The 24,033-nt window shown below is 32.2% G+C and overlaps 3 protein-coding genes across 3 annotated transcripts in view; all 3 read left to right on the forward strand.

The window, feature by feature from the left end:
* LOC111700372 (uncharacterized) overlaps positions 1–10,683 on the forward strand; it is a 16,953-nt gene extending 6,270 nt beyond the window's left edge. The window contains exons 3-12 of the mRNA XM_023471260.1: positions 269–383; positions 1,398–1,537; positions 3,006–3,382; positions 4,004–4,058; positions 5,206–5,305; positions 6,210–6,278; positions 6,489–6,787; positions 7,097–8,022; positions 8,521–8,587; positions 10,539–10,683. Of these exons, the coding sequence (XP_023327028.1) occupies positions 269–383; positions 1,398–1,537; positions 3,006–3,382; positions 4,004–4,058; positions 5,206–5,305; positions 6,210–6,278; positions 6,489–6,787; positions 7,097–8,022; positions 8,521–8,587; positions 10,539–10,683 (2,293 nt within the window). The remainder of the gene's footprint in view (positions 1–268; positions 384–1,397; positions 1,538–3,005; positions 3,383–4,003; positions 4,059–5,205; positions 5,306–6,209; positions 6,279–6,488; positions 6,788–7,096; positions 8,023–8,520; positions 8,588–10,538) is intronic.
* A 3,676-nt stretch (positions 10,684–14,359) lies between these two features.
* Positions 14,360–17,994, forward strand: LOC111700369 (uncharacterized). Its single transcript, XM_023471252.1, has 6 exons — positions 14,360–14,504; positions 14,850–15,120; positions 15,181–15,444; positions 15,543–15,599; positions 17,074–17,175; positions 17,733–17,994. Exons 2-6 carry the CDS (start codon positions 14,869–14,871, stop codon positions 17,934–17,936), a joined length of 879 nt encoding a protein of 292 aa, XP_023327020.1. The 5' UTR covers positions 14,360–14,504; positions 14,850–14,868; the 3' UTR covers positions 17,937–17,994.
* Positions 17,995–20,471: 2,477 nt separating this feature from the next.
* LOC111700367 (rho GTPase-activating protein 15) overlaps positions 20,472–24,033 on the forward strand; it is a gene marked incomplete in the record, with an annotated part of 5,382 nt that continues 1,820 nt past the window's right edge. The window contains 3 exon segments of the mRNA XM_023471250.1: positions 20,472–20,555; positions 21,563–21,643; positions 23,280–23,387. Of these exon segments, the coding sequence (XP_023327018.1) occupies positions 20,503–20,555; positions 21,563–21,643; positions 23,280–23,387 (242 nt within the window).

The following is a 24,033-nucleotide window of genomic DNA, read 5'->3' on the forward strand; positions in this document are numbered from 1 at the left end:
TCCTAGTTCTCCTAGTTTTCCTAGTTCTCCTAGTTCTCCTAGTTCTCCTAGTTCTCCTAGTTTTCCTAGTTTTCCTTGTTCTCCTAGTTCTCCTAATTCTCCTAGTTCTCCTAGTTTTCCTAGTTCTCATAGTTCGCCTAGTTCTCCTAGTTCTCCTAGGTCTCCTAGGTCTCCTAGTTCTCCTATTTCTCCTAGTTCTTCTAGTTCTCCTGGCTATCCTACCTAAAGTCTCTAAAAGCTTGTTAATCTGATAATGAATATATTTCAGATTTCTGAACACATATATAGAGAGTGCAGACGGTGCTCGTGAGCGTATTCATATTCAATCTGAACTAGAACAAGCTGGACTAGATATACAACAACTTCATAAACTTCTTAGTCAGGTACATCACCAGGGGAGGGGGTGGGGGAGAGCAAGGAGGAAGTGGGCGGCATGTCAATATCATGTGATCAAAAAGTATGATCAGTGTTCCATTTACAACCTCTTTTAACTTTAGCGAAAAGTGATAGTTGTTCCAAGCGTAGGCCGACCAATAAGACAGAGGGATATGGTATACCTGCTATTAACAGAACTTGAGAGGACTAGGTGGACCTGGCACTATTGTAGTTTCTACAAGTAGAGACAGGCATTTTGTTTGTGAACAAACAACATTTTTGAGAATGAACGAAACTTAACAGCTTTGTCTGATCAAACATGAATCATTTATACATGATTTTGTTTATTTAAACTATTTATTTTGATTTGTGGTTTCTATGCAAAGGTGACTTGCGCATTTCTTGTTTATCCGAAACAATGGATAAATTTAAATAAATAAAAACTTTTTATGTTAGAATAACATTATATTCCTTTAGATTAAGGTTTCAAGTATACTGTAGTAAATTGGGCTTTGCCATCTTTGTATAGAGGACATCGTCAAATTACGCTTACAGTCCCTTTAATCTTTTTACTCACATTGTAAAGTTTTTAATCCAATAATTTCAGAATAATTCAAATTGTTACAATTGTCATGATTAAATATGATTCAAATTTGAAAATGAAGCAACCTTTTTTGTTCTTTATGACACGTAGAAGNATATATTTGTCATATGCTTACCCACGCAGGGGGGAGCAATTCTGGGGAAAAAACATGTTTTTTGCCTGAAGCCTGTAGCCTGGAGCGACAGTTTTAATGAATGTTTAATTTTAATAATGAAGAATATGACTTAATTGCACAGAGTAATTTAAGTGTCTACAATGTACAACATGATATAATTGGAGGTTTTCCATTCATTAGATTTTTTTTAAATGCATAGTTACTCGAAAATATTTTCTGAGCCACATTTGCGGATTTCTACAGCAAAAGACGAGCGAGAAAGTGGCTGAAATAAAGAATTGCAAGTAAACTGTACATTTCTAGGTTGGGAGCAAATCTGAGCTGTTGAAAGATGAACTTAGCAGATGGCAGCAAAACTATATTGATGTAAACCATCTTGTTCTATCAAAACTAGAATTAGAATCCAAGGTTCAGAAACTTGAAACAGAACTCTCAAAACTCAGGTTCTTTTTCTATATATATATATTTATTTACTTTGCTTGTCTGTTTGTTTGTTTGTCTGTTTGTGTCCGATAGACGTCAAAGCTGCAGCATCGATCGGGCCCAAATTTTTTATGTGACTTCACATGACCTCATGAAAGCCTCATATAACATTAAATTTGGAAGTAAAAAATCTTGGAAAATGGTGGATTTTTTATAATTGCGCCGATTCGAAAAGAAAAATCCTCCAAAATTTAAAATGATTTTAAATGGCCGACTTTCAAAGCAACAATTGGAAGCTAAAATATTTACAAGAAAGGAGACGGGTGCTGAGGCACCCCTGTAGGTATAAAATGCCCCAGTTTTATAAAATAAAAGTATATATAAGAAAAAGTTTAAGCCCCCCTGGTCAAATTCTTGAATACGCTCCTGACGACAGTACCCATAAAAGCGTTGCCTGTAAAAGAAATATATATGATATCCAAGTTATTTCAATCGTTCCAATGAAGTTTTGAACGAGCGGGAAAAATGCCTGAATTACGAATTTCGATATCTTATAAAAGTTAGAATAAAAGTATAAAAATAATTGAAAGTTACACCATGTTTAACTGTTTAGTTTACTGTGCATTGTGTACATGAGACTCATTTCGTTCCCCTAGCTGCCTTAATTCAATTTTCTTTAATCCCCACTTTATTCTGCTTATTCATTATCAGATTTTCATAACTTCATACAGATATAAGCATAGCGTATGGCCTTTTAAACGGTGCGTTTATTTTTTATATACATTTTTGAGAAAAGGCTAAGTTTTTCATCTAAAAATAGATAGTTTTAAATTGTGGTTTCTATATATGAAACTTGCGATTGAAAAAGCAGAAACAAAGAAGGCATTTAACAGAATTAAACTTTTCTGAAAATAGAAAGACGACAATATCTTTCTTATTATTGTTCAGATAAAGTCAAGGGCACTGTTGTGAATCCTGGCATGTGCAATTCTTTAATTTGGGAGCAATTGATAATTTCAACATTTGAAACAAGGTTTAAAAGTTGTATAAGGCTGCAATACATGTTCAGACAGAATATACATAATGTGTGAATTTCACATCGTTTGTCTTTTCAAGAGCTTGTGGTTCCAGCAGAATAGAAAACCCGTTTGTGCAAATTTTGCATTTTACTTGCACATTTATATTCCGCCTTACAATCCACATTTTTTATGTCATTTTAACTTATGTCAGAAAAAAATGCGGAATTCTGCATTGCGCAGAATGTAGATGAATGAAGACAGATAGATCTAATTCTGAATAGAAAATGTCACATTTATTCAGCTTGAAAATCTATTTTTCGTTATATAAAATGCTAGCTGTGATAAAAAGTTTAAATGCGCAACTCTTAAAACCCGAAAATGCGCAAGGTTTGGGCTGGCTACAGCAAAACTTATTGTACGCTATGTATTTGGTATTTAAGATCAGTCTGAATTAAATTAATATATTTAGGGAGAAGAATTTAGAGCTAGAGACTAGAAACCTGGAGCTAGCAAAGTTTGGGAGCCGGAGAAAAGTAAGGAGCACTGAACCCATAGAACCCCGCTGGGTTGAAGGGAAGGAGAGAGAAGGATGGAGAGAGGAAAGTGATCACGACAGCGGTAAACACAGCGACAACTCACTCAGCCAGAGCGACAATTGGTCGATCCGTAAGGAGTCGCCACCACGACAAGAGCAGGGTGGGGACAGGGAGAAGGGGGATGCGGAAGCTGAAACTATGGCGGATTGGAAGCAGGATGAGAAGGCGGAAGGTTCTAAGAATGAGCTTGAAGAGAAGGGTATTCGTGAGGTTAATCTAACCCCAGGCAGTGGACTGCAGATGTTTACAGGCAAGGACATTTTTAGGACGGGCCATCGTTCACGCTAACGAACGATTGGTTTCTTCAAACTGATAGCATCTATTAAAAGAGATGAGGGGACAGCTCACCGAAGCAATGTACACTTCTTAAAGAACGGAAGCAAACAAAATTATTTCGTAAACGGTACACTGAGGCATAGCTCACGTATTATGGCTTTTCCATGATGTTTATTTGCAATAATTATCAAAGGTTTGACCTTTGAAAATTATCTATGTATCAATTTGAATTTTACATGTATTCCATTTCATAAGTTGTTTCGAAAATATCCAAACATTGCCAGACCTATACGTATATATTGTATATGATTGAATATTGTGTATGACACAGCCCACAGCTTTTTTTTCCCTCTTTCAAGAGAGGGTTATGGAGCTATTTCTGAATTTCCATGAGATATGCATATTTTTTTTGTACAAACTAATTGATAATTAAAATCACTTGAAGGTATATACCTTTATCTCATTAATTTTCCATAAAAATATTCTTAATCATCCATATTTTACTGAAACTACCCCCCCCCCCTCAATAAGAAATCTTAGTTGCGCCCAAACATTGTCTCCAAACATTGTTCATTTTTTAAAAGTTTTTTTTCAGATACTGATTCCGACAAATCCTCTTACTCGGAGAAACAAGAGAAAGAAGATAATAGGTTGGTTTAATTTTGCTTAAAGGGAGTGTTCATGGATGATAGGTTGGTTTAATTTTGCTTAAAGGGAGTGTTCGCGATATATTGAAGTGGGTATAGGCTTACGGCGAAAAATAATCGCTTTTGATCGCTACTAATCTTACTTGTATCTGTTGTGTCTATAAGGAGAAATTTTAAAAACGACTTATACTGAAGAACGTAGAGTCCAAACAAATTCAGAAATTTGCAATATACGAGTTGGATCGTAAAAAAGTCAATTTAATTTCAAACAAATCATTCGGATATTACACCTATAATCATCAATTATTTTTTGACGCACCTTTAGAGGGTCTGTTCATGGATAATAGGTTGGTTTCATTTTATCCATATTGCACTCTTAAAGATTTTAATATCGTAAATTGCTTTTAAAACACTTCAGTAAAATAATATGAGAATGATGAATAAAATTTTAAATGTGAAGATTTTAAAACTTCGTTAGAATGTATTTTAACCTACAATGGCTGGGGGGTAGAAAGGATCAGGCCATATTTGAGCTGGGAAGAGGGGGGGAACTTAGAAATGGGGTTTCCATTCGTATAACTTTTGCGAAATTGCGAAAGAAAACTCAAATTTTGCTTTCGTTATGCTTCATTTGGGCGAAAATTACGTAAATTTGGCGCAAAAAATATGGTCATTTTGTTGAAACCCTATTAAGAAAACAAGGGCATTTTTGGAGACTGGAGGGGGGAGGGNGGGGAGACTTTAGAAAGGGGCATTTGGGGTCTAGAAAGGGGAAGGGGCGGGATCTTACTCCTCTGTGCCCTTAGGTTGATGAATTTTCACCAAGGTTTATGAGAACATTTATCAAGATTACAATCTTATCCAGCACTCTAGCTATTCAATTAAATCTAAAGGGACACATTAAGAAAAATATCTCGGCAATCTTAAAATTCATCAGAGAACTAGCATTGATTTAATCTTTGAAAGTATTGTGAACACTTTCTCTTTAAGTGGTGACGATGTAGATGTACATATATACATATTTCTAGCAAATAGAAAAGAACCCCTTAAAGGGACTGTGCAACACTTTAAAGTCTAGGTTGTCTTAAAAATAAAGGAAAGTGCAATTAATAATTATTGATAAAAATAATAAAAACCTTTTTATTTGTAGAGAGATTGGGAGCAATAAGAAACGGATTGAAATAGAAGGAGAACCGGTTACTGTCACAATTATAGAAGATATTTACACTGCCGAGAGAAATGTTTCACAGGTAAATAGAAATCTTTATTCTCATTGGTTGAAATTAATTTGGGATAAATGCATTCTCTTTTCTCAATGGTTGAAATTATTTTGGAATAAGTCATTTCTCTTTTCTCATTGGTTGAAATTATTTGAAGATAAACACATTCGGCTTTCTCAATGGTTGAAATTTACATTGAGATAAATCCATTCTGTTTTCTCATTGGTTGAAATCATTTTGGGATAAATCCAATTATGTTCTCTCATTGGTTAAAAGTATTTTGGTGTAAATCCATCATGTTTTCTCATTGGTGGAAATTATTTTGGGATAGATCATTTCTCTTTTCTCATTGGTTGAAATTATTTTGAGATAAATCCATTCTGCTTTCTCATTGGTTGAAATTATTTTGGGATAAATCCATTCTGTTTTCTCATTGGTTTAAATTAATTTTGGATAAATCATTGGTTGAAAATATTTTGGGATAAATCCATTCTGTTTTTTATTGGTTTAAATTATTTGGTATAAATCTATGCTCGTCTGTTTGACATAAAGAGACTTTGACCCTTTCTATGAGGAGGATAGAGTTAGATTCTATCGATTTACTTCTTTGTCTCCATTACGTAAAGTCGTTAATTGTTCTCCGATAAAGGTTCAAATTGGGTATCGTTGTGAATCGTAAATAAAAATCACGACATTACGACAACATTCTCTTTAATTTTAAATGTTCCAATCATTTGGAAACCACTAAAGATATATTTTGAAATGAATGGTCAGACTAAAACCCTGCTAATCTCTAGCTAAAGATTGATCACCATGAACCACTATGCAAAACCACTTTTCCAGTAAATCCGCGAAGAACGAAGGACAATTGATTCCCTTTGACCACGACAGTGCAGGATCTTCTCAGCAGTGTTTAGATTTAAAAATATTTTAGGAGGAGACAGAACTGGTAGAAAATGAAACAATAACAATTGATTCCTTTTGTAAGAAATACGGCTTACAGGTAATAAAATATAAGATTAAAAATATAAGCTGGTTTTTGTATATGTATTAATTATTAAATTTAAACATAAGTATTGTAAAAATAGAAGTTTTTAACGTTTAATCAAATTTTCTTTTAGATAAAATTTCTTAATAATTACAAAAGTGTAAATTAAAAGTACATCGCTATGATACTTTTAATTAATATATTTTATTTTTAATTGTGTTTTAGGATGTTTTGAATGATGATAGTGAACCCACCAAACTCTATTCCTTAGTCCAAAAATCCTCCTCCGTAGTCAAAAAACAAGACACCGAACAATCGGAGGTCACAAACTTCTTCAAATCGGAGGATAAACGTATAAGCGAATCTACAACTATCGCGACCTCTGACGAGGAGATGGATCTACCGAGTATGCGACGAACTCCTCGGCCTCCAGTTCGACGTCGAACTCGATGTGCTCCTGCTGAGCCCCGACCTAAATCTACCCCCATCTCAAGAGTGGAATACAAAAATATATTAAATAAGAGGTAATTACAGTGAAACCCTTCAAGCTGTGGAATAAGAAGACGACATTAAATTCCACAGTTTAAGAATAGATAAGAATATAAATTTTAATTTCATAAAAAGTGAAAACTTTTAAAACTTTTCCCAACTTTCTATGAATTGCTTCCGGGGATTTAAAACAACTTTGATCAAAAACAATTCAAGAATAATTTTACCACTGTATAAAAGTATCAAATAAGGACTTCACAAATGAAATTTTAAAAATAATAAAAAATGTCTTTTCAAAAATATCCCCTATTAATATTTTTAAAATAATTGTTTTTCATTTTCAGATCATCAGCCGATGCCATAAAAGATAAATCGGAATTCAGTCCAGATTTCAAAAAAGATACAGAGAAAGAAAGAAAAGAAAAAAGAAACGGGGAAAATAAAATTGAGAATAACGCGGAAGACAAAGAGAACAGCAGAGAAGGCGGAGACAGAGGGGAGAGAAGGGAAAGAGGAGGAAGGATTGAAAGAAGTAAAAGCTCCGCCGTCTCCCGATCTTTACCCGCCAAACCTGACCGGAACGGCGTAAGGTCAAAAAATATAATTCAGGATTTTAGCAGCAGAGAGCCGAGTGTATCCAGCTATAGAGAAAGTACAAGTAGAGAACCCAGTGTCAGAGAGCTGGGAATAAGTAGAGAATCAAGCGTGAGAGATAGCAGAGAGCCAAGTGTTATCAGCTACTTGGATTTTAGCCGTGAGTCCAGCTTGACAAGTCGGAAGGATTCTCAGGGACAGATTAATAGGAGAGACTTCAACGGTAGCAGAGACTCCAGCATCAACCAGTCTAGAGTATTTAACGGTAGCAGAGACTCCAGTATCAACCAATCAAGAGACTTCAACGGTAGCAGAGACTCAAATATCAACTTATCTAGAGACTTGAACGGTAGCAGAGACTCGAATATCAACCAATCTAGAGACTTCAACGGTAGCAAAGAGTACAGTATCAATAAGTCTAGTATCAACAACGCTAGAGACTGCAACTCCAGCTTTTCTGACTGGAATACAAGGCAGATAGAGCACGGATATAGAGATATAAGCTCAAGAAAACAGAGACCTGTAAATAGTAGAGTAGTCTCTAACGGTCAAAGAGGCGGCAGAAGTAGAGTTGATTCATTTCGTGACGAGTTGTTTGAATATATGGATGAGGGAAGGTTATTGGATGACTCTAGGGACTATCTTCAGAGCGCAGGGTCTAATTTCAATACACTAGGTATAATTCATCTTTTAATCTACTTAAGAGGCAGATTTTATTTTAACTGACGCGCCATTTAATGAGGCAGATGCCCGATTCACAAAGGTATCCTATAAAACTTTTTCTTAATAGCAGTGATTGAGATATCCTCGTTCTTCTAGCCTCCAAAGCGTTTCATTACAATTATTAATAATCAAATATTTAATTCGAAAATCATTAATAGCTCATTCATTCTTAATGAGAAAAAGCGTTTAAGAGTACCGTTGTACATCAAACATGCTTATCTAAAAATAAACACTGAAATATTTGGTTTTGAAGTTATTTTTACTGCAATAAATACAATCTAATTTGTGCTGAGGTTTTCAATAAAACTTTTGAGTGTTTTTTTTATTTTATTTATTTGGATTAAATCTAAAGAATTCTTCAAATCCCTCTAAAATTAGAGCCACATTTGCTTTACTCCAACATTTATGATTTAATTTTTTGTGTAAATTAAAAAAAAATTTATTTTTTTAGAAACAGTTTCCGCAAGATCATTTGGTTACGTTCGGCCGGAGGGAAAAGTGGAAGAGTCAAAAACTAAGTAAATATATTTTTTTTAAAAGACTGTTGAAAACTTATAAAAACTCTTTTGAATTATAAACTCCTTATGAAACATTGGAACTCCTTGAAAAAAAAATTAATCTTCTATTAATATGAATAGAATTCCTTTTTAAAAATTTTAAACCCAGACAACACAATTTTTCGTAAAAAAGGTTAAATTTTTCAAAATCAGAAAAACTCATAGAAAACTAAAAAAAACATCTAGAAAAAAAACTGGAAAACACGTTAAAAAACAGGCACGGAAGAAAAAAGAAGAAAATTCTTGAAAACAAGAAAAAAATAATGATAAAACTAGAAAAATGATAAAAACTAGGAAACTTTGGATGAAAATTTTAATGTGAAATAAAAATATTTATCAACCATTACAAATACTTCAATATCTTAATTTTTATATTTTGAAACAGAGCTACAATTAAAAAACTACCCCCCCCTTTTCCTCCCCATAAGGAAAATAGGGATTTTTCTTAAAGAGTACGAATGTGGGTAGTAATGAATTGAACCTTGAGGAGGAGGGGGGGGGGATTTATTTATTTCGTGTGAATCCAACAGATGTTTTAATATTTTCTTAATAAATCGAACTCGTAAAAATATCTGAATTTATACTTTTTTTTCTAAATTCTCTCAACTCTCATAAAAAAATATGATTAAAATTTTAAACTTTTTACTTATTTATAATTTAGGAACTTTAAACTTTTTAGATTAATAATAAATATAATCTTATTTGATAAAAGAACACTACAGTTAAGTAAAATTTTCTTCTCTGAAAGAATATAAATAGACATAAGTTTAGGCAACTCTCTCCAGTGATATAAAGAGTGATATTTAAATTCACCTTATTAACCTTCAGCTAAATGACAAAAATTAATTCATCGATAGGACTTTGTTAACGCTTGCAATTTGCTTTATTGCCACTTTCAAAGAGAAATTACATATATTTGAAATAATAATAGATTTTGTTCTTCCTTAATCAGATAAAGTTATAAGTCGGATATTTTTCTTTACTAATGCAGGGTTACTTGAAATTACGACTTTTATATTGCAGTTCCCTTTTAATGTTATTTATCATAATTAATTTATATAATAAAACAAGACATTCGTTCATATATATATATATATATACATATAGTATTTTCAACTTTTTCAGTTTAAATATACATTTTAGATGTTTAAATATATATTTCTTCCAAGACAAAATGTTTCATGGGTCTTGTGTAATCTTATTTGATAAAAGAACACAGTTAAAGCTGGACTGTACGCGCGACCCTCCATATCAGATCAAGAATTAATAGTCTACCAATAACACGAATAGTGTATCAATTCTGTATTGATCACCTACTCACCGACAGTTCTTTAAGTGTCTACGCAGTCTTTATTTATATTATTAAAACAAAGCACTCTGCGTGGTTCTATTTTTCATTCGTTCCCATTTATTAAATAAAACCAAATGTTCCTGAATTTTCTTGTATCAAAAATAGTAAAATTTTGACATTTTTAAAGATCAAGGTTTTTTAACTTTCAAGTCGGCCCACAAAAATTAGAGAAAATATGTAAGACGAAGTTGAGGTACAGAAAGTATAGTTAGATAAAAGTTGAGAAGCATTGTACGAAAATAATAAAACCAAATAATATAAATACTGAATGCATTTAACACGCCTGCGTTTTTATTCATTTAAATTTAACTTGTTACCCCCATAAACAATTTTTTAGTATTGCTAACTATTAATGAAGACTCTCGTTGATTATGGTACGCTTATCCTAATTATCAGACTCCAATCATGGTACACTCTTCTTGCTTCGATACAAGATGGCAGTTCCCTGTTCAAGCGTAATCTTTATTTGATCAATTTGTATAAAAGGTTACTTTAAATTACGCTTACAGTCCCTTTAATATGCCCAAAAAGATAATTTTGAACTATGAATTTATATTTTAGGGTTAAAAGACACAAATCCTTCTTTAACTCTGAGAGCTTAAAATCGAAGAAGAACTCTATGCTACGAAGAGCAGAGAGTCTGCATCAAGGACTAGAGGGAGGATACAGGTGCGTACAGAGGTCCCCAAAACTATGTGGAACATAAAGACGACTTTACGAAATGGGCGGGGTTGGATACAGAATATGGGCAGTCCTGTAACAAAATAAAGGAACTGAGTTTTTGTCACGAATTCTACTTTTCTAATCTCTTCATCTTTGCTACCCAATGTCGTAGACCTTTGATATTTCAAACTATGAATTCTGTTAGACCAAACAATCTAAGTTTGAAATATCAAAGGTTTACATCATCAGATTGTAAAGATATAGGGATTAGACAATTCGTATATATTTATATGTTGCCTATAGCCCAGGCCGGCCAAACGGCTGGACCAATTGGGCTGATTTTTTTTGTGGACACTAATGATAAGCCAAGGGGTGTTATTGTCTAAAAAAATTCAAAAAAATGTTTAAAAAATTTTTCACATCATTTAAAAAAAAAATTTCCCACGGGCAACGCTGGGCCCTTCAGCTAGTTTATTTATAAAATCAAAATTAGAGGAGGTACAAGGTAACATGGTCGTACCAGTGATTTTGCATAAATTTTACCTAGTCCTTCCCTGTCTAGTTTGCCGTGCTTAAATTTAAAAGAAAACCATATTTTACAACTTTGGTTCTAATCCTTCCAAGAATGTGTTCTGGTCCTGTTTTGCATTTCAAAGGCTCTTTTCAACTATAAAATAGAAATTAAACTCAATGAATGAATAAATGTCATCAAAATAATTCATTTTATTGATGCAAGTGAAACTTCACATGTTTAACCAAACTATGTGTGATGATAAACCTGATGAGTGAAAGTATGATTATATTTCATGTCTAGATAACATTAAGCAGATCAGTTCAATTCTCCGCAAACCGATTATTTTAATTGGTTTGGCAAACAAATATGGTGGGGAGAAGAAACTAGAATAAAAACCGTGGGATGAAACTTTAAACGCAACGTGAGATGATATTTCTCAGCAAACCACGAACAGATTAAACGGGAGGGATTGAAATGGAAAATAGACAAACAGATGACAAAAATAACAGAGGGGTGACTAAAGAGGGTGGGAAACCTAATTGACCAAAAAGCCTCAGAAATTAGGAAAGAGAAACTAGGAAAAAAAAAAACAAATAAGGGAAAAGGATTTGATGACAAAAGATAAATTAATTACAAAAAAGGAAATGATGACAAAAGAGGACTTGATGACAAAAGAGGAATTGATGTCAAAAGAGGAATTGATGACAAAGGATAAATTAATTACAAGAAAGGAAACGATGACACAAGAGGAATTGATGACATAAAAAGAGGAATTGATGACAAAAAAGAGGAATTGATGTCAAAAGAGAATTGATGACATAAAAAGAGGAATTGATGACAAAAAAGAGGGATTGATGACATTAAAAGAGGAATTGATGACATAAAAAGAGGAATAGATGACAATAAAAAGAGAAATTGATGACAAAAAAAGAGGATTTGATAACAGAAAAAGAGAAATTGATGACAAAAAAAAGAAATGATGACAAAAGAGGAACTAACGACAAAAAAGGAATTGATGACATCAAAAGAGAAATTGATGACAGAAAAAGAGGAATTGATGACAAAAAAGAAATGATGACAAAAGAGGAATTGATGACATAAAAAGAGGAACTGATGACAAAAAAGAGAAATTGATGACATAAAAGAGGAATTGATGACATAAAAGGGGAATTGATGACAAAAAAAGCGAGGAATTGGTGACATAAAAAGAGGAATTGATGACAAAAAAAAGAGGAATAGATGACAGAAAACGAAAAATTTATGACATAAAAAGAGGAATTGATGACAAAAAAAGAGGAATTGATGACATAAAAAGAGAAATTGATTGCAAAAAAGAGGAATTGATGACATAAAAAACGAAATTGATGACAAAAAAAAGGAATTGATGACAAAAAAAGGAATTGATAACAGAAAAAGAGAAATTGATGACAAAAAAAAGAAATGATGACAAAAGACGAACTAACGACAAAAAAGGAATTGATGACAGAAAAAGAGGAATTGAAGACAAAAGAGGAATTGATGACAAAAGAGGAATTGATGACAAAAGAAAAATTGATCACAGAAAAAGAGGAATTGATGACTAAAGAGGAAATGATGACAAAAGAGAAATTGATGTCAAAAGAGGAATTGATGTCAAAAGAGGTTTTGATGTCAAAAGAGGTTTTGATGTCAAAAGAGGTTTTGATGGCAAAAGAAAAATTGATGACAAAAGAGGAATTGATGTCAAAAGAGAAATTGATGACAAAAGAGGAATTGATGTCAAAAGAGGAATTGACAGAAAAAGATAAATTGATGACAAAAAAAGAGGAATTAATGTCAAAACAGGAATTAATGACAAAAGTGGTTTGGGGACAAAACAATATTTGATAACAAAAAAAGAGTAAAGTTTTGATAACGAAAAAAGTTTTTCGAAATTGTCACCTTTTAAAGAAAAAGAACAAACATATTTTAAATTAATTTAAAAATATCAAAAGAAAAAAAATACTCAGTATAAAAAGAGGGGATGGGATATAATGAGAATGTATGTCTAGTAAAAGATAATTATCAAGAAAACTAATATTTTTCAATATTCTAAAGAAAAAACGTGAGACTAAAATATATTGACCTTACTCAAACTTGATTGATTGATATTTTTTGTCAAAATGTTGTTACATTTATCATATTTTTACAAATATTTATTTGGTTCATTTACTATCAGTTTACATTCCTTCACTTCCTTTTCCCCTCTTTTATATATTCTCCTACATCTTTCCTTGAAATTATATCCTTTTTTTCCTTTTTTCTATTTTTCTTCTGTCTATCTATATATACTTTACATGTCTGTCTTTCCGTTTGTATCCAATAAATATCAAAATGGCTGAACCAATCGGGCCCACATTTGTGTGGTACCTCGCGTGACCCCAGGGAAGGTTTTGGATGATCGAATTTTAAAAAAAATTGCCTCTAACAAAATTAGATTAAAATTTTTTTGAAAATCCACGAAATTTATTTATAAAATCCGCGAAATTTTTGTTTGTTTTTGTTTTACAATGTATACAAGGAGAACATATTCAAAATTGAAATTGAATAAAGGCGCAAATCGCCCTAAAAGCCTAGTTTTATTGGTATTATATATTTGTTGAATTAAAAAATATTCATAATTCTTCTGAAGGTCAGCCAATTTATAGCCAGAAAGACCCGGAATTAATTGACAGTTATTCAGACACCCTAACATATATATCTCTGGTAATATTAAGCGCACAATAAAGACAGCCCACATTTTGGAATTGGCAGGACTAGAGCTATTTTGTTATTATCGTTTATTTAATCATTTTCGTTATATTAGATTGTAAAGTCGTCTGACTAATTATAAATTAATTCCGGGTCTTTCTGGTTATGCCTGTATAAAATCTAATTAATCACGTTTATATTAAAACTTAAATTGTAAAACTAAAAACGTAATTTCAAGTGACCCTCAATGCAGAGATGACAAGGCCCGATTACCAACCAAAAGCTTAGTCTCATGAAATATGAATTATAAATCAAAGTTTATATCAATTTTAAAAACGGATTATTTTAATTATGGTTTCTTTACAAAAGTGACTTGCACATTTCTACTGCAGGAGAAATATTAATAATTTTAAATAATAATTTCAACCCAAGAAAAACGACAATATCTTCCACAGTATTGATCCGAAAAAAGTTTGCATGGAGGGTCACTTGAAATTTTGCAAACAGTCCCTTTTATCCATTTTGCTTAGTTCCCCTCCTCCTGCTCCTCCTGGGAGTTCATCAAACTCAGGGAAAATACTTCTTCATCCTGGTAGACATTATCCAGAATATCATTATCAACCATCACCCTCAGAACTCAGGTAGATAATCAACTAGTATCCTGGTATACATTATCCAGAATATCATTATCAACCATCACCCTCAGAACTCAGGTAGATAATCAACCATCATCCTGGTAGACATTATCAATAATATCATTATCAATCATCACTCTCAGAACTCAGGTATTTAATCAAACATCGGCCTAAGAACTCAGGTAGATGATCAACTATCACCCTCAGAACTCAGGTAGATGATCAACCATCACCCTCAGAACTCAGATAGGTTATAAACCAAGAACTATATGTATCGCATTCTAAAAGGAACCAACACACATTAATATTTTTTTTCAGCGAAGACGACATATTCATTTTCCTTATCTCTAGAATTTCACGGTCAAAAGAGATGAGACAGAAACGAGAACGGTTGGAGAGGGAAGGAAGGATGGAAGCAGAGATGAGAGAAGGGACGAGGGAGGGAAGGCGAGAAGCTTGGCTTGGAAGTGAGGAGAAAGGCATGAGGGAGGGAATGCAGTCCCGACACGACGAGAGTGAACGAGGAAATCGGAACAAAAGGGTAATGAGAGATGAGAGATTTGAAAGAGAAGACAGAAATCTTAAAACTGATAAATATAAAGAACACAGGAGATCGGCACAGGTGAGAATTAAACCTAGATAATTAAAATTAGAAATTAAAAAATTAAAAAAATATTTTTAGGATTTACATGATTGGAGGGAAGATACTCCATTTTGGAAAGGAAGACGACCCGGAGGAAAGAAAGAAAACGCCCTCTCTTGGGGTATTCAGGATTCTGGGCCACCAAACTGGATCCCCCCCTCCCCTGGACAATCTGACTGGGGCCCCATTTCCCCAGGATGGGCCGGAAGGTCGCCTGGACCCCCGGAGTGGGTCCCGCCCCCGCCGCACATGATTGCCCCAAATTCGAAAATAATCAAAGATGTGAAAAACAACTGGAGCAAGGTAGATACGGATTGTATTTTACATCATTTTTTTGAAATTTTTTCTTACCCACCTAACCAAAGATGGTGGCTTGATTGATTGATTGATTGATTGTTTAGGCAGGAAAAGCTGGATTTCCATTAAATCAAGCCGTGAATGCTATGTATCTCCCTGAGGTATAAGTTTAAAAGTTTTTTTTTCAATAAATTCGTTTTTCTTAAATACTTCAGATGATGGACTTAGTTTGGTGGATTTTTTCATCTTGACTGAATCAGAATTGTAATCTTTATATAGGGTGTCTAAAAAAACGGGGAAGAAGGGTCTACGGACTTTTTTGTAATCAAATATTCAAGATTTTTATTTTTATAATCTGTGTACAATTTCCGATTCAATAAGCCCAATTTTAGGCTTGTAGATCTTAAAATTACAATTTGAAAGGCTCCTAAAGTTTCCAACTAGATTGAGTAAATTAGGTAAAAATGAAGATAATCTCTGTTTGCACATAAGGGTCTATGCAGACTTGTTTGTAATCGGATTTTCAAGATTGAGACCATTTTTAATATCCACGTACAATTTCCGATTCAATGAGCCCAATTTTTGGCTTGTAGATCTAAAAATAACAATTGTACGGTAATAAACTGTAACCTAACATTGAATATTAAATAGTGCAAAAGGAGATTTTCTTTTACTTTTTACTTCGCTCCAGTTGGAAACTTTCGGAGCCTATAAAATTGTTATTTTTAGATCTACAAGCCTAAAATTGGACACATTGAATCGGAAATTGTACTAAAATTTAAAAAATGTTCTCAATCTTGAAAATCCGATAAGAAGCAAACCATTATACAAAATTGTGTAAACTGAGATTATCTTATTTTCACCAAATTACTTACTCCAGTTGGAAACTTTAGGAGCCCGTAAAATTGATATTTTTAGATCTACAAGCGTAAAATTGGACTCGTTGAATCTGAAATTGCACGTAGATTTCAAAAATGGTCTCAATCTTGAAAATCCGATTACAAACGAGTCTTTGGACCCTTATTTCCCGTTTTTTTGAGACACCCTCTACGTTTATTTAATTGTCTAAATATAAGGGTAAAACGAAATTTTAAAAAAAAATTTACCAAATAGTTTTCAAAAATCGATTTGGTAAATTTGACTTTAATGTCGTCTTACTATTCTTCAGTTTAATGGGTCTCACTGTATCTATAACTTTATAAATATAAATTTATGTAACCCACCATTGGCAGAAACCCAACATTGAATATGAACTTTATAAAACGAAAGTAAATTTAAGCAGAAATATGACTGTAATGTATGATTTAGTGTACATTTGGGACACATATAAAATATATGTATTTTGTTTACATTTATGTGTTTATTTTAATCATTTTTTGGTCTAAAAATATTTAAGTCAAAAAGCAAAACAATGTTCACAATTATGTTTTGTTTCGAAGAAACCAAATAATTCAAATCGAATTAAACATTTAAAAAAATGATGAACCAACGTCTAGGACCGGGTCAACTTTTACGTTTTTGTTTCCCTTGATCTGAAGATTTCACAGCTTAACTTTTCAGGTGAACCCTGCTGATCTGCCAGATATGTACTCTTTGAACCCTGCTGATCTAAGATTTCACAGCTTAACTTTTCAGGTGAACCCTGCTGATCTGCCAGATATGTACTCTTTGAAACCTGCTGATCTGCCAGATATGTACTCTTTGAACCCAATGCGTGATTCCTTTATTTCAATTCAGGTATCTGAACCCCAGATTGTTTTGCTATATCTATAGACAACGTTTTTGTAAATTTTGCATCGTATTTTACTTATTTGAAGTTCTTAATATCCTATAGGTGGCACATTTTATTATTTTAAAATCAAACAAAAATAAAATTTAAAAATGGCGTCACGCTTTGTGTCATAGAATTGTTTTTCCGTGATTTCTAAGTTTAAAATGTATAGGTTTTTTTTGTTTACATGTGTACTGGATCTTGAGTATAGAAGATTTGAAATACTAGGCTTTAAGGGCGCGCCCATCTTCTATTTCAATAGTGAATATATTCTCAAAGCAACATTGAAAAACAAAGAATAAAAAAAGTTACTTGTAATTATGCATATATAACAAGGTACTTTTTTAGATCAGTATTTGACAAAGAATGTAATTGACATGAAAAAGATCGTAGCATCAAAGTACATCTGAATCTTAAAATGTCATCAGCCCTTAACCTGGCAATTTTGTATTCTACTTGACAATTTGATTTCATGTCACTAGTTGAATTTCAACAATAGTCCCTTTAATCGTCTTTATTATAGGAGTATAGGGAGCATTCTGTTGAAATCACTGAATTAGATGATCTTCCCTTAGATCCATCCTTTATTCATCCAACCTTACTCTCATCCCATAAACTTAATTCTAATTCATCCCATCCATCCCATACAGTTCATTCCCATCCTCCCATCCAGGATGAAATCCCTCTCCGACCAAACCTACGAGATGTTCCTGGCGGACTTTATTAAATTTATCAGTATATTTATGAATCAATATCTTATAATCAAAATAAATAAATATTATATAGATAGTTAAATTTTAAATAAGAGATATTTTCTATATATTTCGGCCAAACAGCATATAAAATAGTTAATGAATCTTAGCGTTTTTTTGGCAAAAATTCCCAGTCATAATCGTAAATTTCGTAGATTTTATAAATACTTATTCTAATGTTTTAAAAAATTCAAGCGCAAATAATTTTAGTTGTTTTGTATATATGACTTTTAGGAAATGCAACAAAGTAAGACATAAAAATCCGCTAAAAAATCATCAGAATTCTGCGAAAATTAGATCAGTTCATTATCAGATCGGGGCTGGAAACTTTAGAATGGATAACCTTTAATCCCAACTACTTAATCCACTGTGGAAACTTTTAATTTTAATCCTTAATCCACTCTTTTTCTCTCTCTTTGGATATCCGTACATTATTTTCTCCAATGAGAGTGCAAGAAAATAGTTCGTAAACTGTATTGACCACTGACAGCCTTGAAAATAAATTCTATCCCATGAGAGAAATCCGCAATTTCTAACAAATCAAGAATTTTTTTCGGCTATTTTGTAAATTAATCGGTTAGGAAAAATATTTAATAATACGTTTGAGATTCTTTTGTAACCAATTTTAACTAATGTATTAATAAATAAATGGGTGAGAAATTAAGTGATGGCCCTTTCAGTCAAGAAAACCAACAAATCTGGCGTTCTTAGAATCCAATTTGTTGATCTAAATATTTAATCTCAAGACTAACATAATCTCGAGATTATATTAGTCTCGAGATTAGCAAAAACAGAGGATTAAGCATTAATCCTGATATCCAACATTCTAGAGTTCTACCAGCTCGCTCTGGACATATTAAACATCTGCAAGGAATTTTGTCAGAGGAAGGGTCTGATTAAAACCTAAAAAAAACACTAAAATTGTTTTAATCCGGTGCAGTTGTTTGTCTCTTTGTATTTGGCTTTCTTCATCCAATGCAGAGGTTGCAAAGTAGATCAGCATGTTTTTGACGACAGAGGATAAATTTAAATGTCGTCTGTTTTATGACGTTCAGTGAAAAAACTTCAATTATTGCAATGAAATTATTTAAAATAGAATAAATATAAATTTCCAATTTTTTTATTCATCCAAAAGTTATTCATATATTGTTCCTAATATTCTCAGAATTTTTTTTACAACTGTATATGAATTCATCATGATATCTAATTTCTAAATATTCTATTTTGTATTTTAAACATCTTTCATTTCTTTTCCTCTTTTCTAGTATGTCTTCCTTTATTTATATTTTAAATACTTTTCTTTAAAATTCTACGTTTTTCAGTAACATCATCCAAAGAAAATTTAAAATTATCATATTTCAATGCCATTATGTGTTAGCAATTATATACTATGTTATATATGAAAACTATTGATATTTGAGTTAGCAAGAATTTACGTTTTTCGTATAAAAACGTTTAAAATGTACACAAAGACGACGTTCTCTACAGCAATCAATTAATCATTACACAATTTTGGTTCGTAGATGCAACTTTGCGTTTTAAATAAAATGTATCTATCTTACTTGCAATGATGTATTTGTGAATAATCCGAAATAGTGTTTTTATTAAATTAACATTGAATAAATTGTGAGCCCTGTCAGCCGGTTAATTTAAAATAGGATTACGTCAGGAAGGACCGGGGGGGGGTTGAAGTGAACGGTCCCTTTAACTACCTTTGAAATAGTTTTTTTTGGCTTATAGAATCATGAAAGGAAAAAGACAGTGTAAATTCCGCACAGTTGTCTCTGAAGTCTCATCCGTTGTCTATCACCCTGTAGATTTAGAGGGTATGTCACTCTGGGCTGTAGTAAATTTGAATTCGAACAGAACCTGCCCAGTTCGTACCGGCCTGCCAGATAACAGCGTGTACTGGCCCGATCCTATGGTACAGTACGTCGCCCTAACCAGACTAACATACGAAAGGGGTCAATTTTCTTGGCATAGTCCGGTCACGTCGGAGGGCTACCTACGACAACTCCCATGGCGCATTCAGCAGGCTTTTTACAGTTCCCGGCCTAATCTTAGGCCTATTTGACCGAGCCCACTGGCTTAATCCACCGTGATGTTGCCATTGTTCAATAAATAAGGCAGAGACAGAAAGAAATTACTTATCAGTGGAAATTCTATAACACAAAGTTTCTATGACGCTTTAAGTTCAGGGGACATTAGTTCAAAAACGAACACTGGGCCATGTCTAACACTGAGTGTTAGAAATGGGCACAAATTGAAAGATTGGGATTTTGGGATCCCGGCCTGTATCCAGAGTAAAAGTCGAAAATAAAAACTATAACCAACATTTTATTTAACATGACGAGGACAAAAATCTCCAATTTTAAACTTTTTTTTTAAATCAAAATTATAATAGGAGTTCTTTTTATAGCACTCAGGTGTTAGAAATGGGCCAAGTGTTAGTTTTGGAACTAGTTTCCCCTGAAGTTTATTTCCGTTTCAATAACTGAAATATTGATAAGCCATAATAATGCTTTAGTATCAATATTAAAAATGGAGATTGTGAACGATATTGTTGTTGTTTACGACAAATCATCAGATACCATGTAATAATAATTCTAAATGACAATTTTGGATGGTTTTAAACCATTAAAGTTTTTAAATTTTAGTTTTTAAAGAGTTCCATACGCTATTCATAATGTAGCTCATGCTAATTGTTTAATTCTAACAATTTTCTACATTGTTTCTGTAGCATAAATCCGCATGCTACGTTCACAGATAAACGCTAATCGAAAATTATCAATTTTCAAAGAATAAAAAGTAAACAGCTCATGGTTCCTTTACGTTTTCTGTCATACAGGGTGTCCCAATAAACATGGCGAATTCGATATCGTCTTTTATATAATTCTTTGATTTAGTACAGTGATACCTACTGAGAAAGCTGTAATCTGTAAGAGTTCCGTCTGCTATGTTCACATTTTGTTTGTTTATGTTTTGACTGCATACGGTTGTACTAAATAAAACAAGAAAATTGCAATATACAAACAGAGTAAACTTGTCCGTCTTTACTGTTAATCTTGCGGAGACGTTATAGACACATCTTTAGAGTCTGTTACCCTTTTCATAAAATAAATCCTAGCAGACATAATAATATTATGGCTTTTGAAAATAGGTATTACAATGCTAATTCAATACAAAGACGATATCCAATTCGTCACTGTATTCCCATGTTTTTTGGGACACCCTGTACATACTTACAGTATACAGTTTTAACCAGAAAATTGTGAAAAGGTTATCTTTGATTATCTGATGTCCGGTTGATTGTAAAAATGTTTGGACTGAATTCTGTATTTTGCTATCATTATCAGTCAACTATTTGTTTAAAATGTTATCTGAGATCATGGTAAGACCACCTGCCTGGAATCTCAAAAAAATTCAATTAATCAGATCTAACTAACTTTTTACAAAATTACATGATTTCCGAGCACTGAAACTATTTTTATGTATATAATTGCTTTTTGTGTTTGTTGCGTAAAAAAAGGCATTGAATAACGATTTTCTTTAAATGCATACATTTTTTATTTATGGACTATTTGTAAGTTTACAAATTCAGATTATTTGTGACTGGACTTTACAAAAATCAGAGTTTTGATTCCAATAAGAAATCAACATTCAAGGATACAGCGCAAAAAAGGTGAACAAAAGCTATGAATAAGTATTACTAAAAGATTTAGGAAATTGCCATACCATAATATTTGCTTCTACTATTTTTCTAATTTTTCTAAATTTTGGTAAACAAACTTATTAGCTTAAGTCAAACTTCATTATTCGACTCCCCTGAGTTTGAGCGTAAAGTTGACGTTCAAAATAATCCATCTGGGTGGTTACTGGATACGTTTTTAGAATAGATTTTTTTAAAATTATTAAGTAACGATGACGAAAGATGTATCAAAAATTCTACAGTAAACTAATTAGATGTTTTGGAACATATTTCTCAACGAAAATTTTTCAATAAATCAATGTTACAATCAATTATTTCTTTTTTATCATTATATTACATTACTTATTCTTTACGAATTTCTTTTCAATATAAATTCCAGAAAATCTACACAAAATGTTTGTGAACAATAATAGATTACAGAAACAATTAACTGAATAAGATTATTTAATTCCGATGAAAAGAGTTAATTTTTATTTTCTCAATCTGTTAGTAAACAACCAATTAGTTTACTGTAGATATTTTGTTATAGTTCTTGTCGTCGTTATTTAATAATTTAAATTAACGATCCTCAAAAGTATCCACCCAAATGAAAGATTTTGAAAGTCGACTTTGCGCTCAAACTCTGTAATTACACATGATTTAAACGTTTAATATGTCTAAAATGAATCCTAAAAAAAAATCTCCACAATACTACAGTTAGGGATGGATTGTTTTAATATTTTTGAAAAACAATCGTTTCATTATGAAAACGACGACGAAACAAACGAAAAACGAATCAAGCGTTTTTAAAAAGTATGTCGTGTCGTTAACGATCGTTAACGACGATCCTTTGTAAATGGTCTCTTATTTTTTTATAAAGATGATCGCTTTTAAAAAACGATCGATATCTGTTTTTTTAGTTAAAAACGAGTGTATCGTTTTTTCCGAAAACAAAACAATCGTATTTGAAACGATCAAAAAACTAAACAAAAATTTTTTGTTTTACAATCGTTTTATAAAACGAACTTTAATGAATATTTAATATGCTTGTAATAAATATAGTAATATCCCAATATCTTTTCACCCTGTGTATATTTATGTTTGTTGTAATTCATTGACTGCATATCGGTGACTTTTATTTTACAGCTGTACCATTAGACCTAAATATAGTTAGTTGGATATAGACTCTTATTACTGAAGGTTAGATTGTCCATTGATCGAAAGAGAGGATAGAGTCTGAGAGCTTTAAATGTTGGTTAAAGGGAGTGACCGGCTATGCAAGGTAGTTGAACTGAGTATGCAGTGTTGTGGAAAACTTCTTTCGGATTCATTTGAGATTGAGACATATTAAACTTTTTAAAGATCTGTAAATCCTGAGTTTGAGCGCAAATTCGACGTTTAAAACTCTTTATACTTTGGGGGTGGATACGTTTTCAGAATTAGTTTTTTTAATTATTAAATAACGACGACATAGTATGTAAAAAAATGACAAATTATTTAGTTTGAAGAGATTATGTCAGTGTCACTTGTTAAACTTAAACCTTGTTTAACAATCAATTCTAATAACTAATATTTCTTAAGGTAAAGAACTTTTGTTTGATAATTATTAACATAACAACCCAATTTTTAGTGCTGAGTTTGAATTTGAGGAGAAGAAGCTGAAGTGTTTGAGTGTTTTATATCCACTGAAATACTTTGTAGAATTAACCTTGAAATCATGGAAGGAATTGATAAAACGGTAATAATAATAATCTATAAAAATTAGACTATTAGGGTTACATCGCACTACGCAATAAACTTTTTCTTACGATAGTTAGCGGTTTATAAAGGGCAGCCATTTTTTCGTATGTTTAGTATGAAAAAAACTAACATTGAAAATTTTCCCGGATGTAATGTTTAAAGAACCTGTGAAATCTTTCCCTGGGATTTTTAGAAAGATGAAAATTTCCCTGTATGATAACTTCCCTGTACTAAGCCTAGGGATTGCCAGAAATGATTTTCATTCTGGGTGATTGCATATATTTATAGAAAACTTTCTTAAACCGACATGTTTTTTTCTAAATTCACTTCGTTAAGCGTTTAAGTCAATATAATTATTAATAATTATTGCTTTATATCGAGTAGATATCTTTAAACATACCGATATGAAACCTCTCAGAAAGTAGGAACGATTCTGCAAAAAAAAGTTGCCAAACCAAATAGAATTTTTATTTTGAACAAAAATATTTAGAACTTAAATAAAAGCTTTTCTGGGTTGCACTTTACTCTAGTTTCGCATTATTTTCATTTGTGTATAACAGTGTAAAAGAGGTTCCGTTGATGGTTTAAAACTAAACAGCTGATTCATTGGAGGGAGAAATGGCAAAAACACCAATTTGTAATTC

Source organism: Eurytemora carolleeae, unplaced genomic scaffold (genome assembly GCF_000591075.1).
Source record: "Eurytemora carolleeae unplaced genomic scaffold, Eaff_2.0 scaffold178, whole genome shotgun sequence".
Classification (NCBI taxonomy): Eukaryota; Metazoa; Arthropoda; class Copepoda; order Calanoida; family Temoridae; genus Eurytemora; species Eurytemora carolleeae.

What these genes read in the sequence shown, in the direction of transcription:
- LOC111700369 (XM_023471252.1), top strand. Translation starts at nt 14,869, where the DNA reads ATGAGACAGAAACGAGAACGGTTGGAGAGGGAAGGAAGGATGGAAGCA. An exon ending in ATGCTATGTATCTCCCTGAG is followed by an intron (nt 15,600 to 17,073) that starts GTATAAGTTTAA and finishes TTAACTTTTCAG; the next exon opens with GTGAACCCTGCTGATCTGCC. An exon ending in ATTCCTTTATTTCAATTCAG is followed by an intron (nt 17,176 to 17,732) that starts GTATCTGAACCC and finishes TCTTTATTATAG; the next exon opens with GAGTATAGGGAGCATTCTGT.